Source organism: Nicotiana tabacum, chromosome 22 (assembly GCF_000715075.1).
Source record: "Nicotiana tabacum cultivar K326 chromosome 22, ASM71507v2, whole genome shotgun sequence".
Lineage (NCBI taxonomy): Eukaryota > Viridiplantae > Streptophyta > Magnoliopsida > Solanales > Solanaceae > Nicotiana > Nicotiana tabacum.
Genome location: NC_134101.1, coordinates 77,409,297 through 77,433,712, shown reverse-complemented (window position 1 = coordinate 77,433,712; position 24,416 = coordinate 77,409,297). Strand labels below are relative to the sequence as shown.

Below are 24,416 nucleotides of genomic sequence, written 5' to 3'. Positions count from 1 at the left end.
GTCTAGGCTATGTGTTTATTTCATTGAGACCTAATGAGGCTATTTCTATTGTTTTAATATATCTGACTTAACTGTAGTTATACACTCGGTCATAATTCTTCATTTGCATATCGTATCTCAGTCTCTGTTCATTATTCATTGTTATATCACACGTTGTTGTTGTTGTTTTCCACATGTGGTACTGTATGGGTTGAGTGATATGAGATTGTGAGCCTTTGAGACTTAAGAGGTTGATGACGTAGGTGGGCCTTAGAACCTTGTTGAGAGATATTTGGATTGGGTTGCACGCCGCAATATGCCAAATTAGCTTTATTGTTATTTGGATCGGGCTGCACACCGCAACAGGCCATATTGGCTTTATTATTATTTGGATCAGGTTGCACGCTGCAATAGGCCATATTGGCTTTTGATTAGCGCTTGGGCAAGATTTGCCCCTTCGGAATATGACATGCCAGCAGTGGCCATAGCCACAGTGATATATACATGTGCTTTGGTGAGGGGCTTTTGAACCAGGCACCCGTACAATGTTGAGTGATTGTGTGTGATGAAGTGGGATATTTGAGCCAGGCACCTTGAGTATGCTGAAAGTGAGTGTACTTGATGATATCATTATGAAACTATTTACATGACATGTATATCTGACATATAGGCATAGAGATGTATTTTTCTTATGCTAGACGGTAATATGACATTTGATGACTTGACATGTAGGCATATAGATGTATTTTACCTCATGCTAAACGGTAATATGACATTTGATGACTTGACATGTACATTGACATGTAGGTATAAAGATGTATTTTCTTATGTTAACTCGTAAACAAAAAGTCTTATCTGATGTTGTGAATTGGAAAATACAGTTCTTTTTTATAAACTCATATCTAAATGATTTCCATGGTAAGATTTGGACTTTGACTGTTATACTTGAAAATCATGTCTACTTTTCCATAAATGTAAACGAGCTGAGCGTAATATCTCTTGAGTTATTTACCATTATTGTCCTAATTATTTTATACGAGTTGTTTTTGGCAATTGGTGTTGGACACTGACCTTCGTCCGAGCTCATTACTGCTTTCAACCTAAGGTTAGATTTGTTAATTATTGAGTACATGGGGTCGGTTGTACTCATACTATACTTCTGCAATTTGTGTGCAGATCTTGGAGCTAATGCTGTTGTGCATGGCGGGAGTTGGTATTGAAGATGTACCCGTTGTCTGGACATGGCTTCCATTGTCCTTGGTAGTTTTAGATTTGAGTTCTGTTTATGTATATTTCAAATAGAGGTTATAATTTTGTTTCATACCAGCTTTGCAAATCTAAAGTCTTAGTAGCTCATGACTTATTCTACCAATCCTTGGGTTATTGTATAAAATTCAATTATTTCACTTCTTAACTCTTATCATTGTTATTTGAATTGTGCTGGTTGTTATTTGGCTTACCTAATGGGTTGGGTTAGCTATCATCACGACTAGGTGGACATTGGGTTGTGACAATTTTAGCTTTTCATTTCGTATTTTAAGACTTTAAATAGCCTAGTTTAATGATTTATGACTTGCATGTGTGGTCCGTTTTGATTTCCGGAAAGTTTAAAGGTAATTCTTTCAAAGAAAATTTGATTTTAAGACTTAAGAGTTATTGGAGTTGAACACGGTCAACACTATTAGTAAACGATTGATGTTTGGACAATTTCGGTAGGTTCATATCATGATTTTGAACTTGTACGCATATCTGATTGGGGTCCCGGGTGATCTGAGGCCGTTTCAGTGCTTATTATGAAAAGTTGGAAAAGTGAGTTTATGAACATTGAAATCTTTGAATTTTGAAGCTAGATTCTTAATTGCAGATGTTATTTAGATGCTTTGAGCTTGCGAGTGTGTTCGAATGAGGTTTATATACTTGTGTGGATGTTAGGGGTGGGGCGCAAGGGGCCCAGGTGAGTTTTGGGGTGGTTTTCAGCATTTTTGCACAAATTGCAGCAGCTGATCTGCTGCTGGTGTGGTGTGCATCGCGAACGCGGAGCTTGTCTTGCGTTCGCGAAGGGTTATTTGGGATGGGAAGATTTTACTCTACGTTAACACGAAGGTGAGCTCGTGGACACGATGGACTGATGGGAATTGGCCTTTGCGAATGCGGCTACCGATTTGCAAACATGTAGGCTTGGCCACTTAGGGCTGGTGGATCTTTCTTCATCGCGAATGCGACAACAGGGTCGCGAACACGGAGGCTTGGGGGCGAGAGCCTTCGCGAACGCGAGAAGACCTTTCCAAACGCGATGATCAGTCGATCATTGGCCATCGTGAATGCGAAGAACACATGACGCCCATGTATATAAAGGGCTGAAAATCAGGATTTAGTCACTTTTCATCATTTTTGAGACCTATGTCATGATTTGAGGAGAATTTTAGAGGATTTTCATCCCAACTTATAAGGTTAGAAAATTTTACTTAGTTTTGGTTTATTTTCAAGAATTTTCATAGATTTTCATTCCTAAATCTAGTGTTTTCTAGTGTAGAAATTGAAATTTTGGGGAAAACCTTACGAGGGCTAATTTTGAGAATTTGGACCCCGATTTGAGGACCAATCTTGATTTGAATCACATATTTGGACTTGGGGAAGAATGGGGGAACGAGAATTGGTCTTAATTTCAGATTTCAACCATGTAAGCTCGGGTTGACTTTTTGTTAATATTTTCAAATATATACAAGATTGAACCTTTTTGATACTAGGATAGTTTTTAAAGCTTGGACTTTTTTGACTTATTTAAGCGTTAATTGACTGATTCGAGTGGTTTGGAGACTTGTGCAAAAAGGAAAAGCAGTATTGGAGAGTCGATTTGTGTCGGAAAGAGGTAGGTATCTTGGTTAACCTTGATTTGAGAAAATTATAATGTAAATGTGTCTTATTGCTACATATTATATGTGTTTGGAGTGGCTTATATGCAAGGTGACGAATGTATATGCGTTTGTTATTTGTTAAGCATGCATGTAGAACTAGTTTTTTTACATCTAGTTGCTTTATGTATTATGTCTTTCATGTTTAATTAAATTGAATCTTTGATTGTTCTTATTCTGTTAATAGCGGTGTTGAGCCAATTGTGATATTGCACAGTAAGACTATTGAAATGTTGATTTTGCTATTGGTGCAAAAGTGGTGACTAATTTTCATATGGCGAGTTATGTTCAATCACTCTTCATGATATTATTTGTGCGTCCCATCTTGCTTGGTACTACTTTATATGTCTATACTTGGTGAGGAAGAGTAAATTGATGAAGGGTGTTTCCGTGCTAAATTGATGAAGGGTGTTGCTGTGCTTGTGAAAAAGAGTGGTTATGAACGAAGGGTGCTTCCGTGCTTCTTTATATTATTACTATTGCATGAAGGGTGTTTCCGTTCTTGTGAGAAGAGTGATTATGCACAAAGGGTGTTTCCGTGCTTGTGAGGTTGGGAGTAAAAACACGAAGGGTGACTCCGTGTCATCTGATTGCTATCTCTTATTCCTTGCTTTTACTATACGAATTGAGAACTTGGCTATGTTGTTTCATGGTTGCTTTGCCTAATTCTTTGACTTGAGTTGTTGTGAAATGCTTGTTTGGTGTTATTTTAAAATTATAGTCATTACATTCCTTAGTTGCTTCTTTCATTATCCCTAGTATTATTACGTCTAGCTATTACGCTCGTTATCTTTCTCGTTATTTATTTTGCTTTCGTACTAGCTATTTTCCTTTATTGCCCTTCTTGCTATATCTCTCATCATTTTTCCTCGTTATATCACTGCGTAAGTTTATATGTGTGTCTTGTCTTAGTCTCGTCACTATCTCGTCGGGGTTAGACTTGATACTTACGAAGTATATTGGGTCGGTTGTACTCATAGTACACTTCTGCATTTCTTGTGTAGATTTTGGCACCGGACTTAGTGGTACTCAGAGGACGGACTAGCTTGCTTGATTAAGGAAACTCGAGGTAGTGCTGGACTCTCGTCCGCATATCTTGTTGTCACCCATCTTTTAGACCTTCTATTGTTTATTCGTGCCAAATAGTGTATTTATAATTTCAAACGTTATATTTAATAATTTGTAAAAGCTCATATACTCAGTGACACCAGTTCTAGGAGGTTTTAGACGGTTGTTGATTCTAGTGTTGTTATTCATTACTAAGCTTTATCCTTTATTATGATATCATGATGTTTTATGCCTAGTTTTGATCCTTTATTTCCGTTAAGTTTGGCTTATCTAGCAAGCAGTATTAGGCACCATCACGACCCTCTTAGTTGAAAATTTGGGTCTTGGCAATATTGTGGTTAGCTCATCTACAACAAAGGTAAATATGTGCATGCTTAACACAAAGCCTGGTACAAACCCATGTAAGGAGGAACTCATCCGTGTCTTCTACTATGATTCTCACACTTATGACAACTTTTTCGTACGTATCCTTTATGATATTCATATATTTATTTGACATGAATTCTTTTCTAATAAGAATTTTAACATTTCACATTTAAAGTTTTTTTTAAAATCAAACTAGTCTATAAAGTAATTCTAATATTAAAATGTATGCATAACAATACTGCATTTTCACTCATGCATAACAATAAACAATGTTCATATTATAATTCATGTATAACTAGTCTATGAATTCACCAATTTAAAGAGTATTTGGAAGTTCAAATTAAAAATTAGTAAGTGAAATCCGTTACTCGCTCTATTCAAAAAGGAATACTCCGTTTGTTTTAATTTATACCGAATTACTGTACCGAAATCGCAAATTTTGATATTTGGTATTCGATATTTTGGTATTCGGTATGGTATTTCGTTTAATTTTTAAAAAACAATTGGTATTAGGTATGGTATTTGGTATTTTAAAATAAAATACTGAAATAGCGATACCGTATCAAAATATATATTATATTGCACAGTACACATATTATTGATTATAACATAAATATAAAAAATTTAAAATTTTGCAATTTCTTTATTCTCTAAGTTCATCAATTAACTCTAAGCAAGTAAGAAAACATTTCTAATGATCAAATTTATTCATTTATCTACCGTTTTCTCTCTCTAGGTTGATATTTGCTAGTTTTGGACAAAATTTTTGTCAACAAATATTTTTAGTTTTGTACTTTTGAGTACTTTAATTAAGAATATTACCGTCTATGACTCTATGTGCTAGTTAGTATTCAAACCGAATAAACTGAAACTACCGAACCGAATAAACCGAAATCGAAGGGAGAAAAACTGAATCATACTGAATTTAATTAGGTACGGTATTGGTATAGCATTTTAAAAAATCGAATACCGAAAATATCAAACCGAAATATCTAAATATCGTACCGTACCGTACCGGCCGACGAACACCCATCCTTACATGAATTGTTGAGACCCACTCAATATAGACCTGCATTGTGTAGGCATACTTCCAAGTAGAAGAGTTAATTATTTAATTTTAGGTGTAAATTTGGATATACTGTAAAATTTGGTCTTGTTTGTTCCGATATTTTTTTTTGCTGCTATAGTGATGTTCTATTATAGAAAATACATATTATAATATAACATGAAAAATTAGTTTCAATTTTTTTTTTTACCATTATAGTGAACTGCTGTATACAGCATAATTATACAGAGGTCTCGCCGTAGATTCTTTAAATTATAATAATAAAATTTGTATATTTAAAACTATATAAAAAATATTATAAGTTAAAATAGTTAATAATTTAGCATATCAAAAAAATATTTAAAAAAAGGGTCAAAAAAGCTTTTCAAATACTTAATAGATGTGCCAAACAAAGTAAAACACACAGGGAGTAGGAGATAATAATATGAAAGGATTTAAAACAATGTAATTTGATTTCCTACCTTCACTTACCTTCCTCGTTAGGTACTTCTCCAGTCTCCTAGAAATCAAGTATATGCTATGAGAAATTGAATGTTTTGAATTGTGGGAATTGCGGATTTGGGGAAATGAAGCAAAGTCCGAAAGCCACGCGCCGCACTCGCCACTACGGACCTGTTCCGTTCACGATTGTGCCTTTTATGATGAATGCTACTTGAAAAGTCAAGTTTGGTGCTGATGTTAATTACTATGTTGGAGTAGAAGTGTCAATTGAGGTGAGGGTATAACTGTACTTTAATACTTGGAGTTAAGCTCACCTGTCTTATAAAGCCCATTTGCTCTGAAGTTTCACCTATCTTTAAATTTTCCTTTTCACTCATTCTTGTTAGATTAGGGATAAATTTTAGCTCAATCTTTTCTTTTGGGGTGAACTGGACTTTGAAAACTATCCAAAAGGTAAATGTTTTTTCATGGTTGGTTCTATTAAAGTTTTTTGCACTGTTAAACTTCGTTTAAGTTCACATTTAGTTGAGAAGTAGGTTGCCATGTGAGGTGCTTGATAGATAGAAGTTACTCGGTACTCAAAGGCGGATCCAATATTTTAGCTCTGTGGATTCAACATTTATTATTTTTGGCGTTGAGCCCATTATATTTTTAAAGTTATGTGTTCATATCTATTATTTATTGTAATTTTAGTATATTTTTATCCATACATTTATACTGCATATAGAAAGTACTGGGTTCAGATGAATCCGTTGTCCGAAGGCTGCATCCGCCCCGTTGTCCGAAGGCTGCATCCGCCCCTGTCGGTACCTATATTGTTGGAAGATAGTAGGTATCTTATGGAATAGCAGTAGGTATCTTATGGAATAGTCCAGGAGTGCATAAGTTGATTTGGACACAACCATTATATGAAAAAAGAATAGGTTGCTTTGTTAGCTTAGCAAAAAAGCCTCATGAGTGGGAGGTGATGGAGAAGAAGTGTAGTGCCTTCGAAGGTCTATAGTTGCTAACATTTAGGTATGTATTTGTAATTTTATATGCATGTATGTATTTGTATGGGGTTATGATATTGGGAGAAGAAAGATAGGAGAAAGAGAAAAAGAATGAGAGAAGAATAAGGGAGGTTTCCTTAGTGTGCTCTACTTCCGGCCAAGAGAGGTTGCTTTGAGCGCTTTGTATCCAACCAAGAGGTTGATAGTTCGAGTCACTAAGGTAGGAAGGGAGGAAAGTGCAAAAACTTGTAGCCCTAAGAATAGGATTTGGATTTTGTAGGGTGTTGTTTACCAAAATGGGAGCAAAAAAAGAAGGTAGAGGTAAATTTAAGCATTGGTCGCCTAAGGTGTTATTTAAGTATGTTGCAAACAAAGTATATGAAGGTCTTTCCTTTTTAGTTTGTTTTAAAGGAGTGACATCTTTGTATATTTGAAAATTCTTTAACTTCAAACTTTTCATCTTACTCCTAACGACATGCTCTTATAGCAATAGAAATGGCATAACATATTTAAGACCACAAGTTATAAGGGTACTTTTGATATGTGCCAAAAATATTTCTTTCTTAAACTTTATGCTTAGTCAAACAATGCTATATAAAATAAAAAGGAGGGGGTATGATTATCTCTAATAGGAGTAATAGATTATTCTTCAGTAAGGTAAAGGCAAATAACATAAAAAATAGAAGATAATGATAAAGTTTTCTTTGTGATTTACATCAGATATATCGTCGGCCATAATTTGCCGTTTGGATTTTTGAATGACTAGAGATTTACTTCCTTGCAGCTAGTTTTTGCTTATCTCGCTAGTTGGCTTAACTAATGTTGGATGGACTTTGTGAAAGTAAATAAAGTTAGTGTTAATGCTTGTTGAATTGATGGCTGGCAGCAGTGGCACAGCTAAAGGTAAGGAGTGGGTTCAATTGAATCCCCTTTATCCGTAAATTACAGTGTGCAAGTAGGGTAGAAACACTTTTTTTTGTATATATATAAACGGTTGAATGCCTTACCATAAAAGGAGATTTCTAGGTATAATATTTTTGCTTTTTTTTTTAATCTCCTTGTCAGGAATTTTGGCTCCGCGGCTCCTCCATTGGCTGGCATAACTGGTTATTGTTGTTTTTTCGTGCTTTAATTCCTTTATAATGCTCATTATAAGTTGACATAATAGTCTTCAGTTCATGAATGACAAACATAAAGCTGTATGAAATTCTTGATGTACAAATTGTAGCTTCCATCTTGTCTCTCTGTACTCTACTAAAAAGTAAACAAGTTTGGGTTTTGTATGCATGACTTAAATTTCTGCATTCAGGTGAGTTAGAGGCATGGAGCCGGAAATACACAGACTAGTCCCTTGGTCTAGTATACTTAGGTTTTAACTTACAGGAATTACTGAACAAGAATAGTATATGCATGTGCAAAGAATTTTGTCTAACATGCTCTTTTGAATTTGAATCCCCATACTCCTTCTGTCTGTCTTTGTCTCTGACTGTTTCTGATAGTTTTGTTTACTATACCCTGGTCTTTATCTTATACTAGGTTAGGCCTTCTTGCTTTAAAATCCGTATACCTGACTTTTATTTGGGGTATATGCTTATTCTCAGATATTTAATTCCTCTTCAACCCTTAAGGTGAGTTCGTTAAACATTATTGACCTGTTCAGTAATGATCCTGTAGGGGTGGATGTGAAGGCAAGCCTCTGACAGTACTGGACATAGTGGACCCACTATATTGGATAAAGAGCACTCTCCAATTGATGCCTGAAGCCTGTACTCTATGTCGCCAGTATGTCCAGCACCTCTTTGCCGCCAGTTTTGGAAAGCTGGGAACTACAATGACGGGCTTTTTTCCAAGTCTTCCCCTAAAAGTATAATTCTTTCAAATACTCGATCTCTGTCTTTGTCCAAATACATATGCTTTGGTGACTTTAAGGATTCTGTTCATGATGAGTTAGACAGTGATTGCCCATGCTTTAAACTATTTGAAGTGATACCTTCACCTATTATCTTCCTTTTTCCTTCCAGTTAAAACATGTATGTGAGGCTTCATGTCAACTCACCAGCAGATTCCTGGTCACGTATACACTTATATCTCCATCTACTGTTATCTGACTTGTGGTCTCTTTTGGCAGATGGGACCAGTTTCCTGCGTATACACCCCAAGTTCCTTCACTCGAATGCCACTTCACATAAATGGGCATTTGGGGGTACGTGTTCTTGTCAGTGCCTCAGCTTACAAGGGTCGAATAATTGCTGACTTCACTTGCTTTCCTTGTGTTCTGTTTTGTAGCCATAGCTGAACTGGTTGACAACGCTGTTGATGAGGTAAATTGCTGTTCAAGTTTCTAAGTTTTTCTATGTTTTATTTCGTTTTTGGGCAGGAAATGATAGAAGTTGCTTCCTATTTTCTGCTGCGCTGGGGAAAATTGCTAACATATTTGGTATATGGAGGCTACACTTGTTGTTCTCTTCATGCTCTTAACTACTTAACCCTATTTTTGTTTAGAATTCCTAATTATGATGTCTTTGACCTATTTTTTTATTGGAAAACCTCTGAAGTAAGTGATGGAGTGAAACATCTATATTTTAACTATATTGTCACTCCATTTGTCCTGTGTTAAAAGTTTGTTGATCTAAAGAAAATGGACATTGGGCCTAATTGAACCCCAAAAGTTAGCTTATGATGTGAAGATTATCCAAGACGATATAAGGAGATAATAGCCTATTCTCTCGGCCAATGTGGGGCATTCTAACAGTCTAACCGCACGCCCATGTCTAGACTTTTGGAGCATGGACAATATAATATGGGGGCCCAACATTGGGTGAACTAAGAATAGAGATGAGTCTAGCTCTGATACTGTGTAAAAGAAGATGAATCTAGAGTCTAACTCAACTCCAAAAGCTAGCTCATATTGAGAAACTACGCAAAATTGTATAAAGCAACAACAATCCATTCGCTTAACCATGTGGGACATTCTAACAATTGACATGAGTAGAAATGTAAGCTTTCAAAAATGTGGATTGATTTGAAGCCATCTCTTTGTCGTTTAAAGCGATAAATCAATATGAAGCGAGGGGTTATTGCTTCAGAGAAGTGTGCACTTCAAATAATGACGCACAAAGCAATCGGTACTTTGAATCTCAACAGTGAAGAGTTGTACCAATATCGGTATTATTATTACTTTGATAAGGAATACTGTTATTATATATTTAATGCTGAATTAGTGACTTTAATTACAATTTGAGTATTATAGTGGTAAACTCTATGTTGGGTATTTCCAATTTTCCGTAAATTATGCGCCTCACTTTTCGTTTCAAGCCCTATGGTTTTTTGCGCTTTTTGCTTTAAGAGACACTAGTCTTGTGCAATCCTTATCGAATGAGCTTGTTTTTGAGGTTGAGTTAGACCAAGATCTATTTTCCTAACCAAAGCAATTAGTAGGAAACTTCCTTATTTGATATAACCTAAACTCCTACACGAAAACTCTATAATATGTTGTTCACCTCTCAATTCAGTAAGAGTTTTCTCTTTTTTATCTTTTCACATATAGATGACAATCTCAGGGCATATAATCAGTCATGTATGTGATAAAGCTGTGACTCATCCATCTCATGCAGTTGAGTATGCTTACTTTTCTATTTTTGCATTCCATGTTTCATTTGTTTGGCAGATACAAACTGGGGCCACCTTCGTCATTGTAGATAAATTATTAAACCCGAAGGATGGAAGTTCAGCTTTATTAATTCAAGGTATCCATTTCTTTCTGGGTTTTTTTGTTCTTCTGATAGTGAAGGTTGCTGTTCTTATGGTTGTACAACTATTAATATGAGACTGACAGTTTCTATTATTCTACTAGATAATGGTGGTGGAATGGACCCCGAAGCCATGCGTTGCTGTCTGAGTTTTGGATTTTCAGATAAGAAGTCTGAATCAGCCATTGGACAGTGTATGGAGATTAAATAATTGTTTTTCCTTTCCGTTCTCTCGTTTTTTTATGTAAGTAATGTATCTCCTTTCAGACGGAAATGGTTTCAAGACAAGTTCGATGAGGCTCGGGGCTGACGTTGTTGTATTCAGCCGCTGTATGAAGAACAGGTTTGATACCAGTGGATTATAATTGCACGTGCTGTTTACTTTTTTCCTTCTTTCATCCTGGGAGAATTTTACACTATGTAGCAGTCAAAATGGGGTCTTTCTCTTTGTCAGGATGTGAACTTACTTGGAGAGAGATGCTGATGTATCTCTACAGGATTACAACTTTGTATAATAGGGGTTTATAGTTTTATATTTCGACACTATAAAGTTGATTTTTGACTTGTTGAAGTGAAGGAAGAAGGATAAGATGACAAAAATGGTCCTTTATGTTTTTCGGTAGGTCTAAAATAGCCCCTTAAATACACCCGGAGCGGTTTTGGTCCTTTAAGTTAACCAAAAGTAAGCATTTTTGGTCTCTGTCAAATGTTTAACAAACTCTAATTGTAGATTTAACGGATTTGCCAAAAAAAAAATTTAACAGAAACTCAAAATTGGAGGTGCAATTGCTGCTATTTTTTAAAATCTATTTCTGGTGTCTTGTGCATTTTTTGGTGATGCAGTTTCTGGGATTTGACGGGATTTTCTTGATGTTCCCGGCTGAATAATTGTTTCTTTCCACTATTCTCTTTAAATCTAACTTCCAGAATTTTTTAATTATTTGGCAGCGACCAAAAGTGCTCATTTTTAGTGAAATCAGGAGTACAATAATGGACTATTTTAAACTTATCCCAAACATAAAGCTTCCGACCTATATACCTTGAAGCAGTTGAACTTAGGGGGTACTATTTAGCTTTCAACTACTTGTTTGTTTGGTTGGATCTGTTGCTGATTTAAGCAGTGTTATTAATAGTCAACTTTTCGTTGCTTAAAGCAATTGAACTTAGGGGGTACTATTTAGCTTTCAACTATTTGTTTGTTTGGTTGGATCTGTTGCTGATTTAAGCAGTGTTATTAAAAGCCATCTTTTCGTTGCTTAAGGTGATGAAGCAATGCGAAGTGAGGGGTTATCACTTCATGGGTGAACCCGTGCGCCTCAGAGAAGTGTGCACTTCAAATAAGGATGTGCAACGTGATCTCAACGAGAAGCGATCCATTCTTTAAATCTCAAGTTTAAGGGGTTGGCTTAATATCCGAGTTGTATATTGGATGCTTAAATTATCAATCTTTATTGCAATTTGATTATTTAAGTACTAAAAGCAACTATGCTTGATATTTTTTTATTTTGTAAATTATGCGTTTCACTTTGACAAAGCATGTGCTTCAGTTCTTGCTTTTCGCTCAAGCCCGATGAGCCTTGTGACTTTTTTGCGCTTTTTCACTTTTAAATACATTTAATTTAAGGATTTCAGGACCAACTCTTTTACCAAATTAACTTGAAGGACCAAACTGGACCTGGTCATAAGTTTTAGGAATTAAAGGTATTGTTTCTCGCTTTAGGTTTACATGACACTGTCTTTTGAGGGGTATATGTAATAAGGCCTCATTCTGCCTTAAAGTTCTTCCTCCATCAATTAGAATTTGTCATATGTAATAGTGCCCGATTACTGTTTCTTCTATTCTTCCTTCCTACCCTGACACAATATTTCCCTTTGTTAGAACTATTTTAGGTAACTGTTCTAGTATTCCAAGTTAAATGTTCTTTTTGACTTGGTTACTTTATGATGTTCTTGTTCTACTTAGGATCCATCAAGGTAAGAATTAAAAAATGTATCTTGTTTAATTAATGTTAAATGGGAAGATTATATGGGCGACCTGCTAGTTGTAAAAAAGACAATTACCTTCTTTTTTGTCTGCAATTTATGGAGTAGAAGAGGGGAAGAGTTTAGGATAATTCAACATCGGAAAGAAATGTCCTTATTAAACAGGATGAATGTTCACTTTGGGATGGATCTCTTCTTGGGACCAGTAGCATGTGAAAAGCAGAAAGGATCTCTCTTTCTTCTTTTCCCTCGAAGGGCTAGGGGATACTACCCTACTCTACTCTAGGCTGTTTCACCTCTGCAACTCCAACGTCTTGTTTTCTTTTCTATTTCCTGAATGGTCAGTTTAAAGAAGATACTACAAATAATTATTCTTATGGTGAATGAAAGAAGCATTTTTCTTTTGGATCCGGCAACTTGCTCACTGTAGTTGGTCATTAATCCTTTGATCTCTCTACGCTTCTATTCTGAGCAGGCAATGGACACAAAGCATCGGTCTTCTCTCCTATACATTTTTGACACGAGCAGGCCTTGACAGAATAGTGGTTCCTATGGTGAGCCTTTTCATTTGCCTCTCTAAGCATTTACCGCAATATACAAGCAGTTGTATTGGTTACAGTGTTTTAAAAGGCATTTTTGGGGTGGGTCCCGGGGCGAATCCTGTGTCGGGGCATAGTAAAAACACAGCAGGGCGATCCTGGGGGCAAAAGTATCGCGAGGCATAAGCCCCATTGTTCTGGGCATATGCTTACGCGTTGGGTAAGTTTTTGTTTTGGGGCGTAAGCCTACGATGCCTCTCAGATTAGAATTAAAATTGCTAAACAAGTCCTTAATATAATATCAAAAAGCACAAAGTCAGCTTGTTATTAAATTCTAAAAAGTTAAAAAAGTTTAAAGTCAAGAAATTTCTTAGCCCTAATTTTTATTCTTTCTCTTCGTCATCTACCGGGTAAAGGAGAAAATGATCAATTTGCAATGACAAAGCAAACATGCATCATCCTCCATCACTTGCTCTGGTTTGACGCTTTTGATTGTAGATTCCTTCTTTGCTTGTCTTTCTTTTGAAGTTCTTATGCTCTTTCAAGTTAGTATATACATTTCTACTCTACATATTTCCGAAGTCTGATTAGTCTTTTCAGATGAAGCAATCCTGATTAGTTTTTAGTCAATTGTTGATTCTATTTAGGGTTTTAAGATGAAGCAATTCTATACACATTTCCACTTGTTTTATATTTTATTGAAATTTCTGTAATTTCTATGTAATATTTACCTTCTTTTAATTATAATTTCCGTTATATCAATTTGTAAAATATTACAAATAAAGATTCATGGGGCTTACACTCAGCCCCATGAGGCTTATGTCCCGCCTCGCCTCGCGCCCGCGTCTTTAAAACACTAATTGGTTATTTGATCTACAAGCAACTAATCAGGCTTGGTTTCTGAATGATAAAAAAAATATTCAGGATTGGTTTTCTGTATGTGCTGAGTGGTAATTGTGCATTCAATTATTTATTCTGACAATCCCGTTCGGTCCTTTTTAAAAAGAAAATCCTTCTTTTTGGAGTGTTCAATATGCCTTTGAAAACGTGAGATTAGTAATTGTGTATCAGTGGTTTGGTTGAACATATAAAACTTACCTTTAGAATGTTGATGCAAGTTTTATCTTGTCCGTATCCTTTAAAATGGATTGGGAAGTTACTTCTTATAGACTACCCTTGCCAAGTGCGATCTGTGTCAGTAAGCACAAGCACCTGATTCAAAACTTTAAGCATTATCCGATGCTTATTTCCAGCATACACAGAGTTGTGTGTGCTCTTGTAATCCACCTGTTCAATGTCATTCCAGTTTGATATGTGAATTTACAGCTTATGTGCATGAAGCTATCAGTTAGTACTGATTGAGCTGGGTACAACAACAACAACCCAGTATAATCCCACTACTGGGGTCTGGGGAGGGTAGTGTGTACGCAGACCTTACCCCTACCCTGGGGTAGAGAGGTTGTTTCCAATAGACCCTCGGCATCCTTCTCTCCAAGAACTCCCACCTTGCTCTTGGGGTGACTCGAACTCACAACCTCTTGGTTGGAAGTGGAGGGCGCTTACCATCAGAGCAACCCACCTGATTGAGCTGGGTGAAAATCATTTTAAAGCAATAGACCCTCGGCATCCTTCTCTCCAAGAACTCCCACCTTGCTCTTGGGGTGACTCGAACTCACAACCTCTTGGTTGGAAGTGGAGGGCGCTTACCATCAGAGCAACCCACCTGATTGAGCTGGGTGAAAATCATTTTAAAGTAAACAGATATTATTTCCTGGCCAGCAAATAAAAAAGTTTAGAAGGAACTTATAAATAGAGTTAGAAAAGGCTAATTTACCGCTTATAATTACTTTACCTTTATTTTAGTTCCCAAAACTTGTTAAATATCAAATCATAGTTGTCACAAATAATGAAAAAGAGATTATTGTATTTATAAATGAGAACTTGTACTTATAATTTTGTAAAACTACACTAGGTGACGAATTTTATGTAGTACAAATATGACTATGTTTAGAAAATTTTGCAAAAAGCGAAGATTAACTGAAATAACTAGGTTTAAACAGGTAATTCATTTACTTCCTATTTTAATTCTATTTCATGTATTAATTTATTTACATGCAATTTGCATCATCAAGATAAAACAATTTGTTTACATGCAACTAAAATCCAATAATACTGTTTGGGCTTTTGGGTTTTGCAGCTTTCTTTTATTAATTGCTAGAAATAAGTGATGAAATGTTAAAGAGCGAGATGGAATTGGTGTTGATGGGGGTCAATATGAAGTTTGGTATGACAGTAGAGTGTGATAAACAGAAGGGGCCAATAGTTTTTTCTTTTTAACTTTATCTAAATTTTTATCTTTATTTTATTGATATTTTGATTTGATGTTCCCTATTATATACTGATGTAAAAACTTTAACAGTAAACTTAAAACTTGTTGAAAGTGTATATGACCTGGTTATTTGTAAGCTTTTATTGGTCTAACTATAAATTTCCAGCCAGAAGTTATAAATGTTTTTATACTTTCCATTTGTTTATCAGTTTGTTATTTCATGTTAATACTAATTCCCCTTCATATTCTTTTGCATTGAGTCTCAGACATATCTCCTTTGCTTTCAGTTTTATTTATGTCTTTGTTTATGCATTTAAAATAAGAGTCTGAACAACTACATTGACTAATATTAGAATCAAATGGGATGAAATCAGAATTTGTTATGGGTAATTTGAGCCTTGGTGAAAATTGAGGTGGAAAATGATTTTAGAATGTTGGAAGTTGAAGAATGTTTTAGTGGCTGGTCAATTGCCAGCCAATATAGTATAGGGAGAGAAATTGTTATTTATCATAGTTCAAGAGGCAAATGATTCTAACCATCTAACACTTCCTCCCTCTCTTGTCCTTAATTCTTTTAATATTTAAACTTCTTTGTTCATATGATACAGGTTGAATATGAGTTCATTTCAACAACTGGCAAATGGAATTCAATCTGCCCTGAACAGCATTTTGTGAATAACCTCTCGTTGATGTTGCAGTGGTCTCCATTTTCAACGGAGGAAGCCCTTCTTAAGCAAGTGAGTTTAAAACTGCATCAATTTGTCTCTTCTTAATTAAATAAAACATTACGCATAATATATCCTGACAAGGTTAATAGCCAATGTTATCATCCTAGAAAGGGCCAACTTTTTTTTTTTTGAATGCTAAAGGGAAATTTGGCAGCGTGGAGTTTGACATGTAAGAGAGAGCTCAAGCGTGAGGGGTTGGTGGGGTGGAATGCGAGGCCATGCGAGTAGGGGAACATCTAATGCATAAATTAGATATCCCTTAATTAGTACTCCCTCTGTTCAATTTATGTGAACCCATTTGACTGGGCACAGAGTTTAAGAAAAAAGAGAAGACTTTTGAACTTGTGGTGTAAAATGAGGCATCCTTATCCTTATCAAAAAAAAAATGAGGCACATATATATTGTGTGGCTATAAATCATTGTATAAAGGTAAATTGTTTCCAAATATGGAAAGTAGTCATTCTTTTTGACATGGACTAAAAAGGAGATAGGTTCACATAAATTGAAACGGAGGGAGTATAATAAAAGATCTTGAGAAGATGATGCTGTTTCTCATGGCATATGAAAGAATTAAAAGTCAAAAGAGTGGGAGGTAAACCCAAATGAAACTGCTTTTGCTTTTTGTAGTGTTGAAGTTTCTGCCATCTAAACACATGCTTTCTTGTCATTGATGAAAAGTGTTGTGGAATCTTCTACATTTGCTGCTTCAAAATTCAGGATGCCCTGGTGGTTGGATACTCAGAATCTTCGTCTTTTTAAGCTCTTCACATCTGAAAGTTACCTAGGGCTAGTTACTTAACTATTCTATCAGTGGACTATTCTTCATCTCTAAGCACCTCATCAGAATGAACTTTTTAACTACTTACCTGATCCATTGACCAGATGTATTAGATTAAATAAGCCGTTTTGCCTTTTTTTCTTTTTTCTTTTTTCTTTTTTTTTTCTCTTGAGGTGTTGGAGTGTTTGATTTTGTTACCATGTTAAAGTTTCCTGGACAGCTGGACCTATCGTGATTAGATAAAACATTGTCTGTATTATGTCCTGACGAGGTTACTTGATACTGTTATCATTCTAGAAAAAGGAAATTTTCTGTCTGAATACTAATGGAGAATATATAAGGTTGGAGTTTGACATGTGAGGAAAAGAGCTCAAGTTAAAATGGGGAAGGGTGTCTGGGACTGCAAGGGCATGTGAGCAGAGAATCTCTGATGCATAACTGAGAGATCCTTTAAATTTTGTGGCAAAAGTCATCCTTAATTGCCAGATGCATTATGTCTATTTGATTCTTCTTCCTGTGTTCCAACTGTTGATATACCTTTTCTATAACCAACTATTCTTTTCCCACAACAGTTGGATGACATTGGTGATCATGGGAGTAGGATCATAATCTACAATTTGTGGCTAAATAATGAAGGCAAAATGGAGCTTGACTTTCAGTCAGATCCTGAGGTTTGATTTCTTTATCTGATTTAATTTTCCCATTTGGAATCTCTTGCACTGTTATTTACCATAATATGACTACCACTACAATAATTGCAGGATATTCGTATCTCTTGTGATGCAGAAAGTGGTAAAAGTTGCTCCAGCACGTCAGTAAGTGACCTGCATCTTGCCAACACTCTTCAGTATTCACTCCGAGTAAGTTCTTTAATGAACAAGATGCACTTGAAGTTTCTTTATTCAAGGAGATCCCTGATTTCTAACTATGTTGTATTCTTCTTCTAAACAGGCATATCTATCTGTCCTGTACTTGCAAATCCCTGAAAACTTTTGCATATGGTTGCGCGGACGGATTGTAGAGTATCATAACATTGCTAGAGATCTCAAGTATCCAGAATTTATCGTGTACAAACCTCAAAATGGTGGATGCAAAGAGGTTTGCACTAGTTTCTCTCTTTCTCAGACGTACTGTAAAGATTGATAACATTGATCAGAGCCTGCTCTTCTCTTCTATTTTATTTGTCAGAACAGTATATTAGTGCAAGCCCATTTCTTCCTTTGATCTGCTTATGATTAAAAAGAGACCGATTAACAAGCATAATATATGGACACACTCACACATACTATAATTTCTGGAAAAAATGTATAAATCTGTGTAAAGGGGGTACTTTGTGTTAATACATTAATATAACTTTTCCCTTCATATAAAGGATAAAAAAGGTAAGTTGAGTCAAACTTACTAAATGGAGGATGTAGTTAGGGTATTAGAAATGGTATTTTTAGAGAGCTGCATAGTGCAATTTTTTGCTATAAAGCTTCAGATTTTTCTAATAACACTCAGCAGCTTCCCCCTTCTCCCTCTTTAAGATTCCTAACTGTTATATTTCTTTATTCTTTCCAGGGTTCCATCATTACTTCCATTGGCTTCCTAAAGGAAGCTCCACTGGTGAATATTCATGGTTTCAATGTCTACCACAGGAATCGTTTGATACTGGTGTGTTGCTCTATCCAATGTTTTGATTTTGTAAATGGTACTTTGACTCATCTAGCACCTTCAGAAATTTCCCCACTTCTCCAGAAGCCACTTTGCGCTTTTAAAAGACACAGCTTTTGAGGTTGACTCTAGGACCTGATAGTGACCGACATTGATATGCATAAAACGATAAAATGGTAAATATTCCACCTGTGTTACTACAAAATTGTTTTGCATAGTTATAAACCAGATATCCATACCTTCAGAGTCTATCAGGACTCAAATAATTTGATGAAAAAGAAAAAGAAAAAAAGGAAGAGAAGGAAAATGGATGAGATGAGATAGTTTCGTAATTTGAACCTAATTGATATGGAGGATAGAGGGAAAAGGATTTCTAAAGGGAAACTGTTTGCTGTGGGTCTGAAACAATGTTTCAGTATTAGTTCCATTACGCTTTTAGTTATGTATTCCTCCATATACCTTAGCTTCCCTTAAACATACCTTTTGTAAGCCTTCTCAATTTTTCCTTCCATCTCTTTTCTCCTCTCTTATCTTTATGAACTGACGCTAAATATATATTCTGCATTAAACCTGGTCTTCGGACAAGTATACACTTTTTTGCACTGTGTTTATATCCTTTTGCTTAGTTATCTTCTGCAATAACAGATTTTACTGTAAATGATATCTAGAGCCTACGTCTTGTCTTAAAAAATTTCCATTCATTTCTTTGCAGCCATTTTGGAATGTGGCAGGCTCTTCTACCACAAGAAGCAGAGGGATTGTAGGTAAGGAGCCTATGAAGCATTTCTTTGGACATTTCTTCTCTACTTGTGGTGCTTTATTCTTTTGGTCCACTACTAGCTGGAAAAGGCTCTAACTAATTTACCTGCCTTTTTAGGTGTTCTAGAAGCAAACTTTATTCAACCAACTCATAATAAACAGGACTTCGAGAAAACACCCCTCTTTCAAAAGCTCGAGAACCGATTAAAGGAGATGACATGGGAGTACTGGTAGGCTATTACTTAAAGAACTCTACGCCTACAAACTGCTGTTTAGCACTGAGTTGTATCGCTCCTATTCCTGGGCAGCCAGTTTATCTAACTTCTCCACATGGATTATACACCAATAAACTGCTGTTTAGAAAATGAGCTGAATCCCAACTGTCTTGGACGGCCATTTTACATTCTATGCATGGATTTCTCTCTTAAGCAAGGAAATGATAACTGTCTATTTAGCTTCTCAAATTGATTACTATTGTTTATCATTCTGGATGCCCTTTTTCCTTGTTCTTTGTGTGATTCTTGTTAATTGAATGTTTATTTGTTGCTTGATTGATTTTATGTATTTATGATTTGATTTTGACAGGGATTATCACTGTGGACTAATTGGTTATCATGCAACTAAAAGGCTTCATAAACCTTCTCAGGTTTCATCAGAATCTAGACAGAAACATGGTACGTATCACCCCATTCCGTTGAGCAAAATGTCCTCTGCTGTTACTGGTGCCAAAGTTTTCTGTACTGGGAAACACGACACCTTTCTTCCCAAATAACACACAAGATGTTGACGGACCAAAAACAAATAGAGTCTGTTGTCAATATGTGCTTATTTCGGTGGGGTTTGGATGATTTCTCATTTCAAGGAGGATTTTGTAGCAATTTGTGAAACGAATAGAAGTGGGTGGAATCATCAAAGAATGTGATATGATAGTTTGTACCTGGATATGTCTTCTTGTCAGTAACTTGCCACAGGAGTTGAATCTCTTAAACTTGCAAACATCGTATCAAACAAAAGCACAGCTAACACGTGATACAGTTTGAAAATATTGTTTATTGTGCCCTAATCTTCTCTAATTTTTAGTGCTCCTGGCACATAATAGATATACCAAATACATCCACTATAGGAAGATCTGCAAGTTGAAGTTAATGGTGTCTAACTTCTGAATGATGGCTTAAAAACAGTAGTATTGTAATATATCCCATCAGACATTATTTAGTATTTGATCAAATTAAGGGGACATGGAGATATAGAAGAATGTGTCATAATTCATAGTAGATGTATTGTTTGGGAACTTGTTGCTGTCTCCCGTCTTGCATGTGTTTGCAGATTGCATTTTCATATATTTTATCCACTGGGCATACAGTATTAATGCATAAATTTCTCTTTGATCCCTCGAGGTTGTTCAACTTTCATTTCACCTCTATTTGCTATCAGAATAGGTCTAGCCCTTGGCCTTTTAACAACCCGATGAGTTTGCACTATACATTCTAGTTTTGTCAGTCTCCCCCCTTCCCCACCAACCAACCCCCACCCCACCCCACCCCCCCAAAACCAAAGAAAGCGCTATACATTTCCGTACTACCCGTAAGCACCTTTTGTCATTAGTACCTCTCATACAATCTTTTGCGATTTACAGCAACCGCGAAAAGGAAAGACCATGATCATTCAATAGAACCTGAAATTCTGAAACGAAAGGCGGGATTAAGGGTCAATCTAACTGGTCCCGAGTCCATTCAAAATCCGGTTTGTGTCTACGAACTTTCCTCCACTTATTTTGACTTCAATAATTGACTGTGAAACTTAGCATTATGTTTTTCCATTTTGTCCATGCATTTGAGGTCATTCTCTGCTTTTGTTTTAATCTCTTCTTTATGTTTAACTGAACATAGCCTGCCACCACTACCACAAGTCACTTGGAAGATCAAGAGATGGTCCTCCTCCTTAAAGAGAACAAAAGGCTCTACGCACGGTGAGTTCAAAATGAGTCACTTGACTTCTTTTTTATCCTAATTATTCCCACCATGACGGTATTTGCTTGGATACAGAGTTTAAGGTAGAATGAATAACTTTTGACACAAGATAAATAACATACTAAAATTACCTTAGGATCATGTGATCTTCTACTTGTTATTTCATCCCTATAAGAGCATGTCATTAAGAGAAAATGAGAATTTTAAAATAAAAGAGTTAACAAGTATAAAAAGGTGTCAATCTTTTTGAAACAGAACAAAAAGGAACAATGTTAGATAAATAGAATGGAAGGAGTAGTATGATAAATTCCAAATTCCAATTGCACCCGTACTTTCGGGAAAGTACAATTCAGAAAGATAAATATACTTAGCTCATGATTGCCAGCACTTTGCCTTCTTCCTTGTAAACGTGTTGTTCATGATAACCAGCATTTTGCATTCTCCCTTCTCGTAAACATCTGGAGTTGTTACTTGTAACATACTAGTCTTTTCAGATGCTCTTTTCTAAAGTTCCCTTTCATGTGCTTTTTCTGTCCTTCAGATGCTTTGAATATGAAAAGATGGATGAGGAACTTAATGCTAAGGTATACCTAATAGAGTTTGCTTTAGCTGTTGTGTTTTGATGTTCCAGTTGAACCGCAGCATCTAGTTTCAAGTTTTTGCTCTAGTATATTATGAAAGATCTTGAGAACCATGTATTGTTTATGCAACCTATGTAGGTAACTTTGCTAAGGAAGGAACTGAAGGAAGCCCAGCGCGAATACGGTCGGTTGCTAGTTGAATCAGGATCCCTGGAGTACCCCAAGATGGAAAGTGCTGTTACTCTATAGATAATACTTGTTATAGTGCTCGTATGTATATATTTTTGTAAACTTTAAGAAATCCCTTGCTCAACTTCTATCTGCTTGTAAGAATAGGGAGCTAACTTGTTATAGTACTTGTATGTACATATTTTCTGTAAACTATAAATTTTTGGTTAAGAAATCCGATGTAGCGTCTGCTGAAACTAGCAGTTTTTTCTTCTGTCTGTGACCTTCACATCTGCACATTTGCTTGTCCCTTCCATATAGGGGTGGATGCAGGTGGAAGGGAGTGGGGTTCACGTGCACTCGTACTCCCCTTCCTAAATCATTATAGTAATGCTATCTCTTTAAAACTTCCTAAATCATTATAGTAATGCTATCTCTTTAAAACTATATAAAATATATGTGCACCCAAGATCAAAAAATTCTATGGTATATGACTCACCTTTAGCTTATCGAGAATATAGCCATGGATAGGAGCACATAGATGTCGAGAATTAGGGTAGTAGGTTAGGAGGTAGTAATAGTAGTCTAGTATTTCTTTGTCTTATATTTCTATTACTAACTACTGCTTCTTTTGCTTCGGTTTTTCTATTATCTTGTTGCTACTCTTCTTTTTTCATGGCTTCTTTACTACTTTATTTCCTTTTTACTACTGCCGGTTTTTGCTTTCCTTGAGGCTTGAGCCAATGGTCGATCGGAAACAACATCTCTAACTTCACAAGGTAAGGGTAATGTCTGTGTATACATTATCCTCCCCACATTCCACTTATGAGATTATACTGGGATTGTTGTTATTGTTGAGTCTAAACTAGTACTAGTAGTGAAGGATGTACCATATAGTCAACAGATTCAATTGAACCAATAGTTTTGACACGGCGTGTGGAAATCACTAAAAAGGATAAATAAATCTCACATTTTAAGGAGCAAATCTATGCATTTCTATTTATAACCGCTAAACAATACCCTGCCAGTAAGTTCCCCACCTAGTGTAGTTTTTTAGCCAATTTTATTAGGATTTTGTCCTAATTTTCTTTGCATATTTGAGTTTTATCCTTTCTTGAAGGAAGGAAAAATAGTTTAGCATAATTGATTTTACTTTTTCTAAATGGAAAAAATAGATCTCTACCATATTTGACTAGTCCTTTTCTTGGAATAGAAGTTTTTCACTTCTATTATTTGAGAATCCCTCCTTCATACAACAATATAATAGCATCCACAATATAGTCATTAAAGAGTCTTGTTTAAAGGGAGATTCTTCTCTCAATAGTTTTTAATATTTTTCTTTTATATTAGTTTTCACATATGTAAGTCAATTGACCAAAACCTCGTTATAATATTCTCTTATAATATATTTTTATTTTGTCATTTGATGAATTATTACCAATGTTTATTTTGTTAGATTCTACATGACGCCTTGTTATTTCGATACCAATAAGTGGTATAATCAGAGCTAATGGTTCAACGAGGTTAAAGATAGGTTCAAGGCGTGTTCAAATCAAGTTCAAGCCAATTTGACGATCATGAAGATTTCTATCTAAAAAGAATCAGCCTGAAATACTACACGTGGATATACACGTGGAGATACATTTACTAAAGACCTGACCGGTCGTTTTGGTTACTTGCACTTCCGTTTTGTGGTCCGAGGCCGCAAGTAGTTTCATATGATGTATTGTGACTTGCGTATATAGTCGATTTCGAATTTCGAGCGGTTCGGGATTGATTTGGAAGAATGATTCTCATTTTAGAAGCTTTAAGTTGGAAGAATTGACCAAGTTTGATTTTTTTAATGTTTGATCTCGAATCGGAGTTTTGATAGTTCTGTTAGGCCCGGATGGTGATTTTGGACTTAGGTGTATATCCGGATGTGAATTTGGAGATTCCTAGGTTGTTTTGTCTTGGATTAATGAAAGTTGGATAGTTGGAAGGTTGGTAGGTTTGACCGAGAGTTGACTTTATTGATATAGGGTTCGGATTGTAGTTTCGAGAGTTGGTATAGGTCCGTTGTGTCATTTGGGACTTGCATGCAAAATTTGAGGTCATTCCGAGTTGATTTGATATAGTTCGACGTGAGTTTTAAAAGTTGAAAGTTCATTAGTTCATTAGGCTTGAATTGAGGTACGATTCGTAGTTTTGATTTTGTTTGGTGTGATTTGAGGCCTCGAGAAGGTCCGCGTTATGTTATGGTATTGGTTGGTGAGATTAGATGGGGTCCCGGGGGCCTCAAATGTATTTAAGATGGGCTACGGGCCATTTCCTCATGTTTTGAATTGCTGGTTTTGATATCTGGTTTTCTTC

General features: G+C 35.8%; 1 protein-coding gene across 7 annotated transcripts; it reads left to right on the top strand.

The window, feature by feature from the left end:
- The first annotated feature begins 5,793 nt into the window (after positions 1-5,793).
- LOC107795260 (protein MICRORCHIDIA 6) lies at positions 5,794-22,336 on the top strand. 7 transcript variants are annotated; one of them, XM_075244017.1, is made up of 22 exons: positions 6,153-6,285; positions 7,609-7,727; positions 7,890-7,930; positions 8,499-8,688; positions 8,953-9,027; positions 9,111-9,145; positions 10,492-10,570; positions 10,678-10,767; positions 10,841-10,916; positions 13,032-13,110; positions 16,033-16,161; positions 17,503-17,601; positions 17,692-17,790; positions 17,882-18,028; positions 18,494-18,586; positions 19,299-19,350; positions 19,464-19,575; positions 19,931-20,019; positions 20,982-21,088; positions 21,235-21,314; positions 21,857-21,899; positions 22,035-22,336. In XM_075244017.1, exons 4-22 carry the CDS (start codon positions 8,598-8,600, stop codon positions 22,143-22,145), a joined length of 1,686 nt encoding a protein of 561 aa, XP_075100118.1. In that variant the 5' UTR covers positions 6,153-6,285; positions 7,609-7,727; positions 7,890-7,930; positions 8,499-8,597; the 3' UTR covers positions 22,146-22,336. The 7 variants fall into 7 exon arrangements, with proteins under 7 accessions (XP_075100120.1, XP_075100119.1, XP_075100121.1 ...); XM_075244018.1 differs by lacking the exons at positions 6,153-6,285; positions 7,890-7,930 and adding an exon at positions 5,987-6,104; XM_075244020.1 differs by lacking the exons at positions 7,609-7,727; positions 7,890-7,930 and adding an exon at positions 6,060-6,104 and having other exon boundaries at positions 6,219-6,285.
- Positions 22,337-24,416: the final 2,080 nt, after the last annotated feature.